At 45.1% G+C, this 20,777-nt stretch overlaps 1 protein-coding gene across 4 annotated transcripts in view; it reads left to right on the top strand.

Annotated features, from left to right (window-relative positions):
* The window catches only part of prex2 (phosphatidylinositol-3,4,5-trisphosphate-dependent Rac exchange factor 2), a 65,212-nt gene that overhangs the window by 12,362 nt on the left and 32,073 nt on the right, over positions 1-20,777 (top strand). For all 4 annotated transcript variants that reach the window (XM_063873935.1, XM_063873934.1, XM_063873933.1 and 1 more), the window contains 17 exons: positions 875-997; positions 2,553-2,657; positions 3,670-3,771; positions 4,893-5,054; positions 6,891-7,024; positions 8,055-8,158; positions 9,694-9,843; positions 9,998-10,139; positions 13,209-13,309; positions 14,897-15,000; positions 15,079-15,128; positions 17,605-17,680; positions 18,309-18,381; positions 18,922-19,064; positions 19,260-19,352; positions 20,146-20,294; positions 20,664-20,749. In XM_063873935.1, coding sequence (XP_063730005.1) covers positions 875-997; positions 2,553-2,657; positions 3,670-3,771; positions 4,893-5,054; positions 6,891-7,024; positions 8,055-8,158; positions 9,694-9,843; positions 9,998-10,139; positions 13,209-13,309; positions 14,897-15,000; positions 15,079-15,128; positions 17,605-17,680; positions 18,309-18,381; positions 18,922-19,064; positions 19,260-19,352; positions 20,146-20,294; positions 20,664-20,749 — 1,897 coding nt within the window. The remainder of the gene's footprint in view (positions 1-874; positions 998-2,552; positions 2,658-3,669; positions 3,772-4,892; positions 5,055-6,890; positions 7,025-8,054; positions 8,159-9,693; positions 9,844-9,997; positions 10,140-13,208; positions 13,310-14,896; positions 15,001-15,078; positions 15,129-17,604; positions 17,681-18,308; positions 18,382-18,921; positions 19,065-19,259; positions 19,353-20,145; positions 20,295-20,663; positions 20,750-20,777) is intronic.

The following is a 20,777-nucleotide window of genomic DNA, read 5'->3' as shown; positions in this document are numbered from 1 at the left end:
TACTCATTCAGAACAGATTTACTGCACATCCGTGTTTAGAGATGCTTCGGAGGGTTGTTTGGGAACACGCTGTCCTCTGAGTTTAGATAAAGACGAGGGTCAGGAGCATCTGAAGGACGTCCAGACCTCTGCAGAAGAGAGCAGCATTCAATAAGGCTGATTAATATCAGAATAACAACATGAATAAACACGTATGGAAGTTAGTTCTGTCTTTGTTCTGCTCAGGTTTGGGGTTAAAATAAACACATTTATTCTTGAATTCTAAGAATGGGAAAAGAAAAATGTCCTAAAGTGCAAAAAACTCCACATTTTTCATATTCTTTAAGGTTTTATTGAAGGAGACTCTCTTTAAACTAACTCTTGACAAGTTGATCGCAATGACGGTAAGCATATATAATATGCAGTCCCCCTGCAAAGATTTAATGGCATTTCAGCTGATTTTATTGCAGTTCTCTCAGAAAGCCTTGATGCTTTTATGCCTTAAATCTTATAAATGTGAAGCATGTGTTCAGCAGTCATTCAGACTTCTGTGGGCTGGATTTCATTCCTCATTTCAGGTATTTTACCCCCGAAGATGCAACAAAAGCAGAGAATACACCAGCATGCTGCACCAGATTTAACTCAGGGATACTCTGTAATTAAATCCTTCCATGCTGTGGTTTTATTGCACTACAGACAGCCGTGAGTCACCCTTAATATCCCTCAAAAACAGGACATAACGGATCATTTTACCAATAAAATATCTCTAATAATGTTTGAAAATCTGATGTTAAAGACCCCTCAAGCCCAGATGCCCATTACAATGCTGGGGAATATTAAAAACACTCTTTATATTTGAATAAAATCCACTTTCTTTGTGTGGTTTCTCTCTCAGGTGTTGTTCTGCAACATCGAGGAGATCCTGGCGCTGCACAGAGGCTTCCTGTCCATGGTGGAGGATCTGCTGCAGCCCGAGCCCAGCGCTCTGCACGAGGTCGGACGCTGCTTCCTGCACTTCGTGAGTAATAGTGTCTCACGTTGTGCATTTGAGACGACACTTTAATACATTTAATGCAATATAAATTAAGATTATTAACCAATATAAAGCTAAAGTATGGAGTCTATTGTTTGGGACCTTTTGGGAGTGTAAATTAACAGACTGCTGTTTTTATCCCGGGCCTAATTGGGTTTTTTGCTCGATTTTTAGAATGAAATTAAAGATAAATAAATAGAATTATAATCAAATATTTGAATATATTACATTTATTAACAAATGAAATAAAAGTAAAAATGTGCTTTATAAAGAATAGAGTTAAAACTAACGGCTAAAATAAATGTTTAATAATAATGTTTATACGCAAAATAAAATAAATAAAAAAGGCCTTAAAGGATAAAGCTAACTAAATATCCAACCACCTTTTTTATTACCATGTCCAGACTCAGACTCACTGCTGCATGCTCTGCTATTGACTGTCAGATCTCAGGGCAGAGATGATGACATGCTGCACATGTTAGCCATGCACCCCCCCCTATGCTTCATACCTGATGTTCCCCTCACAGCTCCTGCAGCACGCTGGCTTTAACGGCTTTGTAAGTGGAATAAATCACGTTAAATCTTTACAAGAGGAGTAAATCTGAGACTGTCAGACTGAAGGTCTCCGCCAACAGGCGCTGACACATCACCCTGCTGCTCATACAGGTGAACATAAAGGAGATGGACGACCTCGTTGGTAAAGAATGGGATATAATTCACATCTAACTGAAACCTGAGACCATTACTCAGTCAAGAGGGATGGTGTGAGACCCTGGAGATGTTTACATTTCCCTTATTCTGCAGTTCTTCTACTTAGAAATGTCCTTCCTTTGAGTGATTTGTTGATACTCCTCATACAGAGTTACCCCATCACTGCAGGAACAGCGAGTGAGGGATTACATAACGCTGACTGAAAACTGAAGCCTCCCTTTGGACCAAATCTGTTCCCAGGAATAAAACATATTTCCAGAGGTTCATAACTGAGCTTTTAGAAACATGGTTTAAAAACAGGACTGTGCAGCTGCAGATGTGTTTGTGTGTTTGTTGTTCTGCAAGATTACATAGATTACAAAGCACATGCACAAATGAAAACCCGCCAGGAGTCTTGCAACACTCCCGTTTACTTTTCAGAGGAGAAAGGGAAACGACATCACCATTCAGCTGATCATTTACTGTCATTATCCAAAAAAACACGTCTAATTTACAGAGGAATTGACCTTTACATTTTGTAAAGGTACTATATTGTAGTCCTATGATATTAGGTAGACTTTTTTACTCTTAATCCTCTTATATTTTGCATGCCGTAGGTGCGTCAGTTCAACAGAAACACTGGCATGCTGGATATGCATCATACTTCCTTTACTTCTGTCTTTGCATTGCATTTCATATGTGGCTCATATAGCTGCAGGGTAGATCTGATCTGAGCCCCCCCCCCACACTCTGTGCATTATTATTTCATGATGAAGAGGAGACGGAGGGAGGAATAACTGTCTACTTTTCCTCCTCCTGATCTCCTCACCCTGTGCCCCTCCCCCTGCAGAGGACTGGTTTCCAGATCTATGACGAGTACTGTGGGAACCATGAGAAGGCCCAGAGGCTGCTGCTGGAGCTCAACAAGATCCGGAGCGTCCGCACATGTTTACTGGTGAGACCGAGCCCCACACACACACACACACACACACACACACACACACACACACACACACACACACACACACACACACACACACACACACACACACACACACACACACACACACACACACACACACACACACACACACACACACACACACACACACACACACACACTCTCTCTTGATCTAATTGATTTACAATATTCTGTTGTTAATCGATCCCCAAACAGTTTCAGGTGTTAAAAATTGTGCAAGTTTTTCTAATTTTTTGTCACGTGACTCTTTGTCTCATTAATGACATTCATGGCTTCAAAGTTGTGCTGGAAATTGCAGAATTTTATGCTTTTTACAGAATCTATTTAGTGCAAATGCACACACACACACACACACACACACACATACACACACACACACACACACACACACACACACACACACACACACACACACACACACACACACACACACACACACACATGGTGGGTAAGAGTCTCTGAACATCAGTCCTCATGCAGCAGTCCTGATTGAATCCAGCCTCTACGGTTAATTACAGCTCAGACTCGGCTGTATTGATTGGCCGCTCCTTTGACCTCCTATTAAGATAACTGATGGAGTGAGACATGACACACACACTCCACACACACTCCCCACACTCTGTCAGCTGATCTCCTGAGTGCGTCTGAGGAGCGGCAGACATTAATTGACTTTGAATTAACGAGCGCCCCTCAGTGACCCGTCCTCATCAGGTGTCGTGTTTCCCTGCAGCTCCGCGTAGGTTCATGCTAACGCTGCTCAGATCACCTTGCAACGACCGGGGGGGGGGGGGGGGGGGTTATTGTTGACACTGTGAGGCAGCAGCTCGTTACTGTCAGGTGAGAGGGGGGGATGATTAGCAGCTGACCTCATGAAGTGGGGTCACTCTGCAGGACTACAGGCAACAAATCATCTCTGAGTTTAAGAGTTTAAGAATCTAAATATATGCATTAATGTAAGGGTACTTCCCCCCTCTCTCCTCTGCAGAACTGCATGCTGCTGGGGGGCAGGAAGAACACAGAGGTTCCTCTGGAGGGTTACCTGGTGGCCCCCATCCAGAGGATCTGCAAATACCCCCTGCTGCTGCGAGTGAGTTCACTGCTGCACCCCCTCCTCACACTCTGATATCCTCTCTCTCACACACACTCACACGCACACGCACACACACACACACACACACACACACACACACACACACACACACACACACACACACACACACACACACACACACACACATACACATACACATACACACACACACACACACACACACACACACATACACACACACACACACACACACACACCTCTCTGCTGTGGTCTAGTGGCTAGGATTCGGCGCTCTCACCGCCGCGGCCCGGGTTCGATTCCCGGTCAGGGAACACTCTTTTATTTGCACCATGTATGTTGAGTTGTTGGAGGAGCACGCGACATAAGATTTTCATTGCCAACATATACGCTGTATCTGCTGTGCATATGACAAATAAAACCCTGAAACCCTGAAACCTTGTGTTTTAGCCGTCCTGATGTGAAATGGATCCTCTTTCAAAGCCGTGCAGTGGGTGTGATCTGATCCTCTCCGTCCTGTTAGGATTCAGGGGGGGGCTGTGGGGGGGTTATCTGATGCTCGGACCATTTGAAGTCCTCCACCTGCCTTGTCTAACCCAACACAGATAGCATCAGGAATATCCAGAGTGAATCACGGCGAGGTGTTCAGAGATTATCTTGCCTCAGACCAGCTGTTTAGAACCACTGACTGAGGAACTACAGGAAGGTCAGCACATGCAGAGGACAGGATCATAAGCATGTTTTCCTTCATGCTTTTCATGTTGTGAGATCAGAAGCCACACGTGCATCGATGGAAATGCAAAATCTCAGGACAGATTGGGGAGACTTTCTTCAACTTGCACGATTTTATTTCTGATTATATCTGAGGTTTACTCTCTGTTGCATTGAGGCGAGATCCTGAAACTGCAGAAACGACGCTGTAGCTGTTATGCATGAGACAATAGAGCCTGCACATCTATTGGATATTGGGGGTCGGAGTTTGCTTTACTTGTGTTTCCATCGACCAGCTTTATGCACTCGATCTACTATGCTTATTATGTCCATTTCACACACACACATCATAAGATGCAAAGGATATTGTGACGATATTCAGGTTTTGGAGAGGTTGTAATTGTAGTTTCTGTGTGTTGCGTGTGCAGGAGCTGCTGAAGCGGACCCCGAAGAAGCACAGCGACTTCCCCCTGGTGCAGGAGTCTCTGCAGGTGATGAAGGCTGTGTGCTCCAGCATCAACGAGGCCAAGAGGCAGATGGAGAAGCTGGAGATCCTGGAGGAGTGGCAGTCACACATCGAGGGCTGGGAGGTGAGCTGAATACACTCTGTGTTCCACGGTTTAATCTCTCACAGGGCGCTGAAGGTTTGAGCAGCTCCCCCACCCCTCAAAGCTCAAAGTCATGACACATTAAAGCCACTTACCCTCCAGCAGGACCCCGGTGTCATGACTTCTGTCTCAAAGCTGCTTGTTCTCCCTCCGGGAACAATGACCTGTATTCACTACGGTTTGTGCATGGATGAGCGTTTAGTGAAAGCTGACGGGTGACGGGTCAGCACCGCTGTACCTCTGAGGCCTTTAGATTAGATCTGTGTGATGCCCTGATAATAAGACTTCATGCATCTGGTCTTTAAGTGTCCAAGAAATCCACTTTAATATGATATGAATCAGAGAAAAGCATATTTTCAGAAACCAGCACTTTCTCTCATTTTGCATGAATTTCTTACTTCAATCAATCCTCAAAATAGTTGGAGATTATATTTCTGTGGATTGCCTGAGTATTGCAGGGAATTAAGAACGGCTTTTAGGAACATTTCTTTCACTTCAAAGAAGGAAAAAGTGCAAAACATTTTGTAATCTTCACTCAGTTAAAAGTAGAGTGCTCCTGGCTGCAGATCCTCTGGTTTCCTCTCAGCCCTTTTTATTAATTATAAACATGATGTCACTGTGTGTGTGTGTGTGTGTGTGTGTGTGTGTGTGTGTGTGTGTGTGTGTGTGTGTGTGTGTGTGTGTGTGTGAGTGTGAGTGTGAGTGTGAGTGTGAGTGTGAGTGTGAGTGTGAGTGTGAGTGTGTGTGTGTGTGAGGCTGAGGAATGATGGAGGGATGAGGAGTGTGTTCCTTCCTGCTCCTCCCCACTGATTGCTTCTTGACCAAAAAGAAATATGGTCATTTGAGAGCAGCGCGTCGTTGTTTTCCTCCGTATTCTTCATGAAACTTGTTTAAAACCCACTTTAAGTGGTGGGGTTTGCTTGATTCTTCTCCACACGTTTAATGAATATCATTTAAATCCTCTCGTCTCTGCAGCCAATACCACTTCAAGAAGTTCTCTCACACACACTCCCCTTAATTAATTGCAATCCTGCTTTATCCTCTCCTAATTTCTTATTCATTTCTGCAGTTGTTATGTCTGGCTGCTGTCTGGATGTAAAAATAGAGGATTGAGACGAAACAGATGAGGCTTTAAAACTCCCTCTCTGCAGCTCTGCAAGGAGCAGAGTAAAGTGAGGGGTGGTGGGAGAATACAGAGGGAAAAAGGGAGAAAATGTGATGTTTTTTGGGGGGTTTAAAGCTCATAAAACATACAGAGGAAGTGTCTGCCCCTCCATCAGGGAAGTCTCGACTTTTAAGTGACCAGGACAAGTTTCCACATCTGCCCTGCACACACAGCTGCAATGAGCTCAACATCTGGGGAGTTAAAGGCTGCAATGAGAGAGATAGAGGGAGGATGAAGGGTCGGAGGATGAAGAGGGCGAGGGGTTTTGGCCGGTGTCTCAGCAGCAGGAAATGCTTAGCACATTTTCCGGCTCTGAGTTATTTTTAGCCTCGATCAAACGGGGGACATAAATCCAGGAGCGGGCGAGCTGAGGCCGGAGGAGGCAGTATGGAGGCCAGTCCCCCACAATGCAACAGTGACTGCACGGGATGTTGTTTTATGGACGCTAATAACCGGCGTGCATTTAGAGCAGGGAGGAAGCAGGGAGTGTTTGCACAGAGTCCCGGTCGGGGGGGGGCAGGAAGGAAAAGGCTCAGTGAAAGACGATCCAAATATTGTCTGTAAAAACTGAGCAATACAGACTTTCATTTTACCTCCCGTCTGTGTCCGTGCATCCTTGTATCTGACATTTCCCCCCCATGTTCGATCTGCAGGGCTCCAACATCACAGACACCTGCACGGAGATGCTCATGCACGGCGTCCTGCTGAAGATCTCTGCAGGAAACATCCAGGAGAGGATCTTCTTCCTGTTCGACAAGCTGCTGGTCTACTGCAAGAAGAAGAACAGGTGCTGCCCCTTCTCTATTCACTGTGCTCTTAAATATATATGCCTCTTGTTCCTGGACTCCTCTTAGAGAACAGTTATAGCTTGCACTTATAAATAAAGTTGTGCTCTAAATAAATGATTTAGTGCAGCTTTAAGAAAAGAGTGAACTGTGGGAAGCTTTTAGATTTTTCCACAGAAGAGGGACACAAGGGAAGGAATGTTTTGCCGTGTGCAAACACCTCTGGCACATGCACGTCAATTAGAGAGATACCACCAAAGTAAAGTCCGTAAGAAGAAGAAGTTCAGCCGGACTGAATCCAATAAATCAATGGGTACAAATCCAGGATGCAAACCAAACTAAAATGCAATCTGTGTGTATATTGATCCTGCAGGTATCTGCCCTGCTCTTAAATTGAATCAGTTCTTCCTTTTTCATTGCTGCAGTCTTCCACCAAGTTTCAGGAAAGTCTGGCCAATGGTTTTTAATGTAACCCTGCAAACAAACAAACAGAGAACATAACCAACGTGACGTCAATAATAATAGAATTATATTTAATATGATCACTGCCCGTTGATTCAGGAAACTCCGGCTGATTGCAGAGCTTTGTTGCTCTTCTGTGCAGGAAGTGCACATTAAATCTCTTTATTTCCCCCAATTACAGAACCAACCAACAAATATACTACAGACCATGCTCCTCTTTGAGTTCAGTTAAAGTCTATTATTGCGTGGAATTTCTCCTCATAATCTGCCACTAACAAAGCTGGACATGTGACAGGTTTTTATTTGAAAATCTGTTGTGCTTTGCGTCCTTCCTGCAGGCTGTTTACCTCCTATTGTCTGGAGGTAGCACATGAAAGCAGATCTGTGCACGAGCACAAAGTAATAAAATGTTCTCTGACTTTAAATCCAATAACTGGCACTTTTGTCCTCCCTTAATGTGGTCACAAGCATCAGATGATCATTGTTAGTCTCTTGTATAATCCTAAATGAGCTGCGACTGACACTGATTTCACGCTGCGTTACAACATGAACCTCTGCTCTCCTTTAAAGACGTTTGAAAAACAGTAAGACGGCGGCGGAGGCTCCTCGCTACCTGTTCAGAGGGCGGATCAACACGGAGGTGATGGAGGTTGAGAACGTGGACGATGGCACGGGTGAGTAATCCCGTAGAAAGCGTGGACGCGGTTTCATTTCCTGTCTCTGTTCCTGCTCCCCTCCAGCTCTCCTGGCAGCAGCGGCTCTGAAAACATCCCAGAATATCCCTCATAGTGATTTTGAACTTGGAAAAACAGGATTTACCTCCAAACGTTTCTTTAGGCACATATTCCCAGCCGCCACTGTGAGTGTTGGCCTCTCGCAGCCTCTGATTATCATTTATAGAAGCCTTGCCTCCCTCCCTGCAGCGCGTCAAGGCTCGGGTGTTTCTGGGAGAGATGGATGGGTTTGGGTGAGCAGAGGGAGGATGAGTGGGGGAGGAAGTGCAGTTGCTCGCTGGGTGTTCTGCACCGCGGGAGGAGATCTCAATCTGACATCTCACACACACACACACACACACACACACACACACACACACACACACACACACACACACACACACACACACACACACACACACACACACACACACACACACACACACACACACACACACACACACACACACACACTCTGGTTAAAACACACCCTGCAGGAAAGGACAGCATCCAGAGGACACACTCTGCAGAGGCTCTAGATATTATTCTAAATGAGGATTGTTGTAGTTGCTTTTGGTCAGAAAATCTGAGGTCGAAATGTTTCCGGAGAGAGTATTCGACATGCCGTAAAGAGTCTAGCTTAGTGTAGTTAAAGTTAGTTAGGTTTAGTTAAACTTAAAATACTTTACGATTCGATATGATATGAAACGGTACAATTCCATACAATACTTTAGGATGCGATGTGATTCTATATGGTGCAATGTGATACCTTACAAAACAATACTCTATGTGAGTAGTATTAGATTATCAGGAAGATCTTTGTAAACCAGAAAAAGGATTTTAAAATCAAAAAGCTATTGCAGTGTGGCTGAAACAGGAACATTTATAGAGGTGCTTGCCAGGTGGGAAAGTCCTTCCCTAATCTGATGCCTCTAAATCTGACCTCTGGAACTGATGCCTTTAGGGAGATGAAGATGCAGATTGACGTCAGACTGGACCCTTGAGTTCTTCCCGTCAGTAGTCTTCACCCTCTTTATCCCGCTCGGTCTCTGTGGAACTTCTCTGAGCACTCGGTGGCAAAAGCGGCTGATGGATGGTTCCTCCTCTCCCTCGTTCATCTCATTAAAGGAGAGGAGCGATAATCAATGGAGCGCTCAATAGAGAGGCTGGGGGCCCCGGCTCTGAGACACCGCTCCGCTCTCAACAGCCTCATGATGGATGCTGTTTTTGGGAATTGGAAAACACACTACTGTGTATAATCCATCAGAAGCTGGGCTGTCTGCTGTGCTCCATTTCCTGTTGGAGACACAATGCAATCACACCATAAGATCACACTTTGTCTCTGAGGCGTTTTTCTATGAAAATTCAGTCGTGTTTTTTTTGTAATTTCCTATTCCTGATGAGTCAAAAAGAGAAAGAGATTGAGGACTGTGTTAATGTGTTGAAGTTAAATTGGTGTGTGTGTGTGTGTGTGTGTGTGTGTGTGTGTGTTTCAGCGGATTACCACAGCAGCGGGAACATCGTGAACAACGGCTGGAAGATCCACAACACGGCCAAGAACAAGTGGTTCGTGTGCATGGCCAAGAGTCCGGAGGAGAAGCAGGAGTGGCTGGAGGCCGTCATGAAGGAGAGGGAGCGCCGCAAGAGTAAGACCTGCCTCAGGGGCTCGGGGTGTGTCAATCAAACAATTGAGGGTCGGTCGGTCGGTCGATTTAATAATTGGTCGTTTGATTGGTTGGATGGTTGATTGATTAATTGGTTTGTTGGTTGATTGATTGATTTATTCTGTCCTCTGCTCAGGTCTGAGGCTGGGCATGGTGCAGGACACCTGGGTGATGGTGTCAGAGAAAGGGGAGAAAATGTACCAGCTGATGACCAGAGGAAACCTCATCAAGGACCGGAAGCGCAAACTCACCACCTTCCCCAAGTGCTTCCTGGGAAGGTAAGACCCTCTCCACTCACCCCAACACTGAGGGCAGTGTCAGAGTGAGAAACACAGTCCTCTGTTTATAAGTAGAGGGTATGAATACGTCTTGGTATTTGATGGAAAGACCTGTAGCACAGATTCAGAGCAGATTACACATTATTTTAAGTTGACTTTCAAAAGATGGCAGCTGAAGAAGAAAGAAGCGTCTGCTCTTTTTGTTCAGGAGGCGGTGTGTGTGTGTGTGTGTGTGTGTGTGTGTGTGTGTGTGTGTGTGTGTGTGTGTGTGTGTGTGTGTGTGTGTGTGTGTGTGTGTGTGTGTGTGTGTGTGTGTGTGTGTGTGTGTGTGTGTGTGTGTGTGTGTGTGTGTGTGTGTGTGTGTGTGTGTGTGTGTGTGTGTGTGTGTGTGTGTGTGTGTGTGTGTGTGTGTGTGTGTGTTGTCTCAGTCCTGGGAGAATCAAATGCAGACACACTCAGCCCATGAATCTGATTCAGGGATTATCGGTGTGGCATCTGGGGTTTAAATACCCGCCGTAAATCAGAGCAGAGATTCCTGCACACTCTCTCCGTTCTCAGTTAGAGGAACCTGCAGCTGTGAGTCCGTCCAAACACTTCCCGTATGATCTGCTAGTTGAGAGTATTTATTCTAGATCCCGTCCGTCAGCTGTTTTTAAACATGCCTATATCACTTTTAATGCAAAGTAATACAGTTAATTAGTTTAGTTAGTTAGTTGAATCCCGCCCTGAAACACTTTGCATTTAGAATATAAATAGTCCAAAAGTCAGTATTAAGGGTGCATGGATTTTAAATTCAGCCCTGGTTTGTGTGTGATCAAAGGTAGTAGTTCCAGCCTCTTAGATCTGCTGCTTTTCTCTGTTTTATATAATAACATAAATATACTTGACAAATAAAGACATTTTATTGGACTTTGAGACACAGAGATGGACATTTTTAACAATACATTTTATTTATAGCTACTCAAACACACTTTACATGTGCAGGTTAAATACATAAAACTGAAAAGGTGAGTATTCAAGTGTTTTATTCAACATTTCCTGGTGGTTTTTACCCGAAATTGATGCCAGATCACACATGCTTCTGGATAATAACACCTAGAAACATCTGGCTGCAGCTGGCAACTCTCCATGGTTGAAATAGAAGTTATAGACATACCCCCTACCCTTTTAAAATGTCTATTTTAAAGCTTTTTTATGGAGTGTAATGCTGTTCAATTAAGTCTGTATTTAAACTCCTCCTATCTGAGCTACTGTAAACCCCTCACGGTGTTCCCATTTGTTTTAAACTTGATTGTCTGGTAATAATCACCCAGTTATTCTTAAAAGCATGGGGGGGGGATAAACCCACCATAGCTGTACGAGTGAACACCTGAGAGCATCGGTGCTTCCTGGGAGAGGTGATCACTCTGGAGGAGTAATAGTTGGATTAAACGCAGCGTCATGAAAGCCACATTGCCTCTCCACTCCCTCCATTGTGAAGCCCCCCACCCACACTCCTCTGTCTCCGTTTGATTGTTTAAATGCTGAGGGTTATTTCTGGCTCTCCTCCTCCTCCTCTGATCTGTGGTTTGGTCGCAGTGACAGTTCTAATTCATCACAGGGAATGTGTGTGGCAGCTCCAACCGTTTGAGATATAACACAAAGAACAGAGCCGGGGGCTCATGTGAGGAGAAGGTTAGACGTCCTGTTAGAGATGCTCTTTCTCTCTGAACAGAAACACATTTTACTGTCAGCAGCTGAAAGGCTAAAGCAGAGGCGGATGTGGAGATGTTCTTACTGAGAGGAAGGATGCTTATTATTCATGCTCCAGTGAATAGACTGTACCCATGTTCAACTAGTCCAATACAGTGGTGCAAGGACTCCTGTAGTGACATTTTTCCATTGGATATTGCATATTATACCTAAAAAATACAGTAGTTTCCCCACTTTCTGAAGCTGAATCATATGGTTTACTGGTTAGTTCAAATAATACACTTTCTGAATCCATGTTTCATCCTTTGACTCATGGTGAGGGGTCTCTAGCTCTGGTTTACAGTGAGTTAAATGTGAAAATATGTCAGCTCTTCACTCAAAAGCAAACCCCGACACCAAGACATCAAAACTGTGTGTGAGACGGGACTGGAGTACAGCTGTGATACTGCCTGGAGTTTATCAGCTTAATGAAGTAATACAGAGACACTTAAAGCAACATGTTTTGGGGAAATATTTGCTTTTTGCCGACATTTAAAGAAATAAACACACTTTTCTGACTCATAGTAAGAAGTTCGTCACTGAACTCGTGATTTAAGGTGCATGAATATAGCAGATATACAGTATGTGTGTGTAGGTAATGAGGTTTAAAGGAGATTACTGGCTTATAAAAGGTCCTGATATGTCTAACACATTACACCGTGTTTGAGAGGCGAGTAAAGGAAACGTTCTTTTATTCCTTTTTAAACAGAAAAATTAAAGGTTTTTAAGCTAATTTTAAAGGAAATGACATGCTGTTCAAACCCCATCAGCTGCTCCACTCAGTTCCTCCTCTCCTCTGAACGCCTCAAAGTGTTTACAGCGTCTGTGACCCGGACCCTCTGCAGGCCATGAGAACCTCACCTCCCAAACCCGGGGTGATTTTCCTCCAGAGGCTGACGGATGGTCGTTGTTTCAGGCGTGTGTTTCAGAGTGACGGAGGAGGCTGTTCCTCTGAGAGGTGGAGTCTGCGGCCATGTTTGTTTGTGTTTTATAAAGAGACGGGACAACAGGAAGTCATCTGATACTCTCTGGAGGCTCTGAATTATGCAGAATTATCCCCTTCATCTCATCCTGTCTGAGGATCTGAAGTTTGTTTCCTCCTCTAGTTGTGAATTCAGTTTCCTTCATCCCAGATCCCGCTAGATCCATCGTACGTCTAAAATAAATAACGTCAAAATCTGTCGAGTGTTTGTTTTCACTGTGGCATCGAGGCAGAGGAAAGGTTGTTTGTAGCGCAGATTATGAGGAGCAAATCCTGAGGCGTGTGTGTGTGTGTGTGTGTGTGTGTTGTAATATCTGTGTGTGTGTGTTGTAATATCTGTGTGTGTGTGTCCACAGTGAGTTTGTGTCCTGGCTGATGGACATCGGGGAGACAGGAAACCCAGAGGAGGGGGTGCACCTGGGTCAGGCTCTGCTGGAGAACGGCATCATCCACCACGGTCAGACTTCCCTTCCTTTACTCCTTCCTTTCTTCTACTCCTTCCTTTCTTCTACTCCTTCCTTTCTTTACTCCTTCCTTTACTCCTTCCTTTCTTCTACTCCTTCCTTTCTTTACTCCTTCCTTTACTCCCGTATCTAAAAGTAAACTACCAGTCTCATGTACGTTGTGCTGCAGGATTTAAAGCATGCAGCTAAAGATTACAAGGCTCTTAAATAACTTATTCAAAGGTATACAGTGCATTAATATAAAACTAAGGCATTAATTAGTGTTAAAATGTCTTAACTCAACATTTCAAAAGTCTTTAAAAATGCCTAATATGTCAGGGTGGCGGAAATAGGACCCAAGTGCAGTAAAACAAAGGGAGGCAGGGATGGGTCCAAACAAAAGGCGAGCTTTATTCTAATCAAAGCTGTACTATCAAACAAAGAAAAACCTCACCTACAATAACCAGGGGACACAGGGACACCAGGAACAGGAGCAGACAGACGGACGGACGGGCAGGAACAGGCAGGTAACCTGGACAAGATCTGGTAGGAAACGACGACAACCGAACAAGACACAAAAGGGGAACAGGGACTAAATACACATGGGTAATCAGAAGACAAGAGACAGCTGGAAGGGGGAGGAGAAACACAGGGGCAACAGGTGAACACAATGACACAATCAGGCGCAGGAGGGAAACGCAGACAGGAGGTGAAGCTAAACATGACACAAGAGGGGAAACACTTCACAATAAAACACACGAAACAAGGATCATGACATAAAACTTGCAGGAAATTATGAATTAAGCGCTTTTATCTGTTGAAGCTCTCGAAATAACACAACATGTTATGTGCAGTAAATCCACGTAAACCTGGACAAAACTGCATAAAACAGGTTACTGAAAGACATTTAAGGAAGTATTGAAAACAGTTGTTGGAACCCATTGAAGCAGAAAAATGCAGAAAATCTCAGTTTTTTGACTTTTCATGAAAAATGACTCGATTGTTAATCAATGATCCCCGTTAGGAGATTATATCTTCTGTTGATTGACTAATCATTGCTGCTCTGCATGCAAACACCTGTTATTACCTGACCTCATGTCCAATAACCCTTAAGTTACAGAATCCTCACCCTCTTCAGTCCTGTATCCCCTAGGAGTCCTCTCTAAACCTGACACAGTGTTCATGTGAAGGACTATACAACCAAATCCACTCTCTGTATTGTTCGTGTGATATTTTTTCTCAGTGTGTTTACTGCATGAGTCTGAAAACGTGGGGCCTTGAGCCTAGCTGCATGTCAGATCACCTGGGGGGGCTTTAATGCTTCCTCCCAGAGAAAGAGGAGCTGCTTTCTGACAGGGAGGAGAACCTTGGAGGATATCTTCTCATAATAACTGAGTATACACAGCGAGTCTTACTGCTGCAGAGAGGAGTGTGTGTGAGGCCGGAGTCTGCAGAGTGTGTTCCACCGTGCAACCTCTCAGAGTCTTACATTCAGACTTTAGTTTAGACTTTCTCTTCATAAATCAACCTCCAGAATGTTCTTGAGCTGCTCTTAGGTCCAACTCTTCCTGCTCAAATCTCATCATGTCTTTAATTCTCAGTCACGGACAAGCACCAGTTCAAGCCAGAGCCGGTGCTGTACCGCTTCCGCTACGACGATGGCACCTACCACCCCCGCAGTGACATGCACGACGTCATATCCAAGGTACGACCAGCTCCTCATCACGCTTAAATCACATTAAACTCGTCTGTTATTTAATTTCTCCTCCCTGTGTGCTCTCAGGGCGTCCGTCTGTTCTGCCGGCTGCACAGCCTCTTCACTCCTGTCATCAGGTAGGAGGACATTTCTCAGGTGGAAGCGTCTAAAAATAGAGGAGAGATATGACGGTGAACTATGAGCTCATTGTTGAACGGGGAGAGCAGGACAGATGGTGATTGGGGGGATTTATCTGCCTCTCAGACACAGATGTGCAGAATACTGAGGCTCTATCAGAAGGAGTTTAGGAACATGTGGTGCACAGATACACGTGAAAAATCCTTTAAAGTCAATAGCCAGCAGATAAAAGCAGGTTTTTCTGCAGCTTTTATCTCATCAGATGCTCAAAAAACACTTTGCAGGTGATTGGTTGAACCAGCTGTCAATCAAACTCTTACAAGTGACAGGATTGAAACCATCACGTCCTATGTTTGAAAGCTTAGAAAGACTGAGTCTCTGGACCTTGAGTGGTGATATCTAGGCTCCCAGTAAGTCATGTTATACTGGGTAATGAGTGGAAACCCTTCAAAGCAGAACATAAGAACATCTTAAACCTGGATGAGCAGCAGGTGTTCCAGCTCCGGCCCGGGTGCTGAATCCTCCCTCTGTCCCACAGAGTTAGAGCTCATCTCCTTTTATTGGAGGGACTCTCTGGCATGCTCGCTGTTGTTTTTCCCTTTTAAAAGAGTGTGTGAAGAGCTCTGTGTGTGTGTGTGTGTGTGTGTGTGTGTGTGTGTGTGTGTGTGTGTGTGTGTGTGTGTGTGTGTGTGTGTGTGTGTGTGTGTGTGTGTGTGTGTGTGTGTGTGTGTGTGTGTGTGTGTGTGTGTGTGTGTGTGTGTGTGTGTGTGTGTGTGTGTGTGTGTGTGTGTGTGTGTGTGTGTGCTGGACATGAAACCACGGCCCGGAGAACAGATTTAATTTCACAGGAAATAACCGGAGCTGATGCTGTGTTTGTGTTTGAACTCCTGAAAGCCTGGAGGGTGTGTTTGTGTGTGTGTGTGACAGTGTGTGTGTGTGTGTGTGTGTGTGTGTGTGTTACAATGCAGCGGAGGGCCTGGGAACGCCAGGATTTCATTGGAGCAGCCGGCCCCTGAATAATTAGGTATAATTTCCTGGCCGAGTGAGGGATGAAGTGAAGCAGGGAGCGAACACACACTGCACCCCACACCCACACACCCACACACCCACACACCTACACACACACACACACACACACACACACACACACACACACACACACACACTCACACACATACAGGCGCGTGCACACACACACACACACACACACCACGTTTCTCACATAAAGCTCTGAATGTGCAGTCTGAAGCGTCTGCAGGCGTACACACAGTTGTTAAATAATGAAACGACGAGAGGTTTATTAATTTGCACACAGCGAAGGTCGTCATAAATTAACTTCACACAGAACAAAACGAGCTCTTCAGATAAATGCTGGCATGTTTTTCCTCCAGAAAGTCGATATTATGGATGCATGTGCAGCCCTCCAGAATAAATACAGTTATCTTGAACTTTCTGCACGATTCATCCTCTGAAATCTTCCTGAATGTCAGCGCAGTCTTTCCTCTCTGCACAGCCAGTTAGAAACCTCCCTGACCTTTCCCTCAGACTGCTGTTCCTCCCCCCCGACATATGGCTGCCCACCGGACGCTGTTACCCCCCATCCTTCACTCTGCCGCACACAGCCACAACCAGCGGGGGGGAAACAGGAGGGACTCTCACCTCTTCTGAGCGATGGTGCATTCAGAGAGAGTTTAAAGCAGCCCATAAGAGATGTTTGCAAAGTTGTGTGTGTGTGTGTGTGTGTGTGTGTGTGTGTGTGTGTGTGTGTGTGTGTGTGTGTGTGTGTGTGTGTGTGTGTGTGTGTGTGTGTGTGTGTGTGTGTGTGTGTGTGTGCGGCTGCTCTGGACTTCCCCGGCTGCAGCTCGGCCCCTGGGCTCCCCGGGGAGGCCCCTGTGTTCATGGGAAAGTCACGGCTTCAGTTTCAGACACATTCCCGGGGTCACTGTGGCATTGTGGGTAACGGCACGCTGACATGAGGCCCCTCGGGGGCCAAAGCACCACGGGGGCCGGGGCTCCCAGGAATGCTGTTTCTCCATCAGCGGCTCTCAGAAATTCCCGCAGATTTATGACGCAGCAGCCGGAGTTTAAAGGGCCGGGGGCTGCTGACCGGGGGGGTTATTGACCCGCCTTCAGACTCCATTACTGTCAGCGTTTAAATCATTGTTGCTTCACAGGGTCTCCATCTTGGTCATTACGCTTAGAGGGTCCGTACTCTACTCCTGTTCAGGTGTCTCTCCTGGGACAGGTTTCACCCTCTGTCTGAAACCTGAGCTGCTCTGATTGGTTAGCTCTGTTGTGATTGGACAACCAGCTTACAGCTGTCCCGCCCCTTAGCCTATCAGGTACACTGTGTTAGAGCGACACCCAATAGTGATGTAAATGTGTTCAGGAAGTGAACAAAGGAGTCTCAGGGAGGCTGAGTGAAAGTTTGAAAGGGTTTTTTTATATTTCTCATTGTGCTTTTCCTCCCTGCAGGGATAAGGACTACCATCTGAGGACGTACAAATCTGTGGTGATGGCCAACAAGCTGATCGACTGGCTCATTGCTCAGGTAATGCAGCTTTATAGACAGTCATAGAGAGCACAAGGACGTATACTTTGAGTGGCTTTTTAAAAGAACACTCAATATTCAAAGCAAAATGATGCTCAGAAAGTTAGAATATCTTCTTTGTCTCAATCGCCGCCTCACTTTGAACCAGCTGGAGAGGAGAGTGATCCTCCAGCTGAGCTTCATTACGTCTGACAGGACGCTCTGAGGCTGACGGATTGATCGTCCTGTGCAGCATGACAACAAAGAAATGAAATGCATACCCCCCCACCCCACCACTGCAGAATCAATGACAGATGCTGTGTGTGTGTGTGTGTGTGTGTGTGTGTGTGTGTGTGTGTGTGTGTGTGTGTGTGTGTGTGTGTGTGTGTGTGTGTGTGTGTGTGTGTGTGTGTGTGTGTGTGTGTGTGTGTGTGTGTGTGTGTGTGTGTGTGTGTGTGTGTGTGTCTGAATACATTAGTCTGAAGCTCTCACTTCTTCTGCAGTCTGCACGGCATGATCCGGCTCTGCAGGGATTAGGACGCAGTAACATGTGACAGTTTGATGGCTCTGTAAACATCCAGCGTCCTTTCTTCTGTCTCATCTGGACTCATGTTTCCGTCCTCTCTTTAAACCGTCTCTCTCTCTGCAGGGTGACTGCAGGGCGAGGGAGGAGGCGCTGATTCTGGGGGTGGAGCTGTGTGACAACGGCTTCATGCATCACGGTAAACACCTGAGAGTCTGTTTGCATAACTTCTATAGACATAATGATGAAAAAAAATACAAACTACTCTGCACATTAGTCATATTTACTCCTTTATTTATACAGCTGTCCATACTGGATGTATCTTCTTAGCTGCATTTAATTTCCTCCATGCACATATATATACAAAGATTAACAAAACAGTGAACACACACGTCCAGAAACACACTGAAACAGACCGAAATACACAACCAAAGCTGATGCATCCTCATAAACACAACTTAAATGAGCTATTCAAACATAGATAGAAGATAGAAGTGATAATAACTCATATTTGATATAATTCCCACATGTTTGCTGCAATGAATTACACCTTTCACTCAAATGGAAACCAATGCACACCTAGAGAGCATTCATCCAAGAGGCTAAAACTGTGAAAATGATCAGAATTTATACATAGTATCGTGCTAATAAGCTAAACTGATTTATTTGCCACAAAGAAACCTATTTATCAGGTTTCATTTCAGTGATTATTTACTGTGTTTGTTGTTGCGCCCCTCAGTCCTGGAGAAGAGCGAGTTCAAAGACGAGCCGCTGCTGTTCCGCTTCTTCGCCGACGAGGAGATGGAAGGCTCCAACACCAAACACAAGCCGGTGAAGCACGACCTGAAGATCGTGGAGAACGTTATCTCCAAGTCCCTGCTGGTGTGTGTGTGTGTGTGTGTGTGTGTGTGTGTGTGTGTGTGTGTGTGTGTGTGTGTGTGTGTGTGTGTGTGTGTGTGTGTGTGTGTGTGTGTGTGTGTGTGTGTGTGTGTGTGTGTGTGTGTGTGTGTGTGTGTGTGTGTGTGTGTGTGTGTGTGTGTGTGTGTGTGTGTGTGTAACATCTTGTCTCTGTTGCAGATAAGGCCGACTGACGGAGGTTATGGCTTCACGCTGGAGGAGAAGAACAGAGTCCCCATCATCAAATCTGTGGAGAAGGGCTCCCCTGCTGAGGTGACACACACACATACACACACACACACACACACACACACACACACACACACACACACACACACACACACACATACACACTCTCTTGATCTAATTGATTTACAATATTCTGTTGTTAATCGATCCCCAAACAGTTTCAGGTGTTAAAAATTGTGCAAGTTTTTCTAATTCTTTGTCACGTGACTCTTTGTCACATTAATGACATTCATGGCTTCAAAGTTGTGCTGGAAATTGCAGAATTTTATGCTTTTTACAGAATCTATTTAGTACAAATGCTTTATTTTTGACAACTTTTTAGGTGAGACGTGTAGAATAATAGTGATGTTAATGAAATATTTGAGGCATACATTTGTTTTATTTTTCCTAAAGTAAGCTGTACACATACTTTGTTCTCATGCTATTTGAAAAGTGAAAATATGGCAAAAATATCTGCTTTAACAATTCCTTGCTATGATAAATGGTGTAATTTTAGTGATTTCTCTAAAGAAAACATGCCTTTAAAGCTGCCTGAGAGTATTGTATGCGACACGGCGCTAACGCTGGAGCGCTTCAAAGAGCGCTTTATGTTTGAGCTCAGCTTTGATCTGCTGGGTGGAAATAGACTAATGTTTGAAGGGAAATGTGATCAGCCCACAACCCATAATTCCCAGCAGCCTTGGAGCAGCAGCCTGATCCCATCAAGGCTGCAGGACAGAAAGCATTCAGACACTGGAAGGATCCAGCTGATAAAAGTTACTCCCCTTTATCTCTCCTGTGACTGAGAGTAAAGGCTGTTGGTGGTTCTCCCCTAAAGATGGCGGGTCTGGAGGTGGGGAAGAAGCTGTTCGCCATAAACGGAGACCTGGTGTTCCTCCGGCCGTTCTCCGAGGTGGAGGTCCTCCTGCAGCAGTGCTTCCACAGCAAGGGGCCCCTCAGGGTGCTGGTGAGCACCAAGCCCAGAGAGTAAGTCTTATGTTTTAAAGGGTGCTTCTATGTTGTGCCTGCAGTGTGGAGACACTGCACTGAACTCTACTGATTATGCACATTTAAGAGAACTAAAAGCATCTATATATCAGTTTCTTTAGACGATTTGCATCCTTTACTCTGCTGTCGGGGTATTATAATGACTCAAAGTCCAAGGGGATGCCTTCAAATGTCTTGTATCTTAGTCCAAAATCCATATATTTAATGTTTAAATATAGAAAAGCAATACATCCCCTGAATTAAGAGGATTCAAACTGCATCTTTTAAACATTTCTTGGTAAAGAAAATGACTTAATGACCCGCTGAAAGGTAGGATCGTAGAGTCATCCTCCCTCCTCTTCCTCTCAGGACGGTGAAGATCCCGGACTCGGCCGATGGTTTGGGTTTCCAGATCCGAGGCTTCGGGCCATCAGTGGTGCACGCCGTCGGCAGAGGTAAGAGATCCCCCCCCCAACTCCTAAA

Source organism: Eleginops maclovinus, chromosome 21 (assembly GCF_036324505.1).
Source record: "Eleginops maclovinus isolate JMC-PN-2008 ecotype Puerto Natales chromosome 21, JC_Emac_rtc_rv5, whole genome shotgun sequence".
Lineage (NCBI taxonomy): Eukaryota > Metazoa > Chordata > Actinopteri > Perciformes > Eleginopidae > Eleginops > Eleginops maclovinus.
The sequence above is the reverse complement of the archived record's forward strand: the minus strand, read 5'-3'. Positions and strand labels throughout refer to the sequence as shown.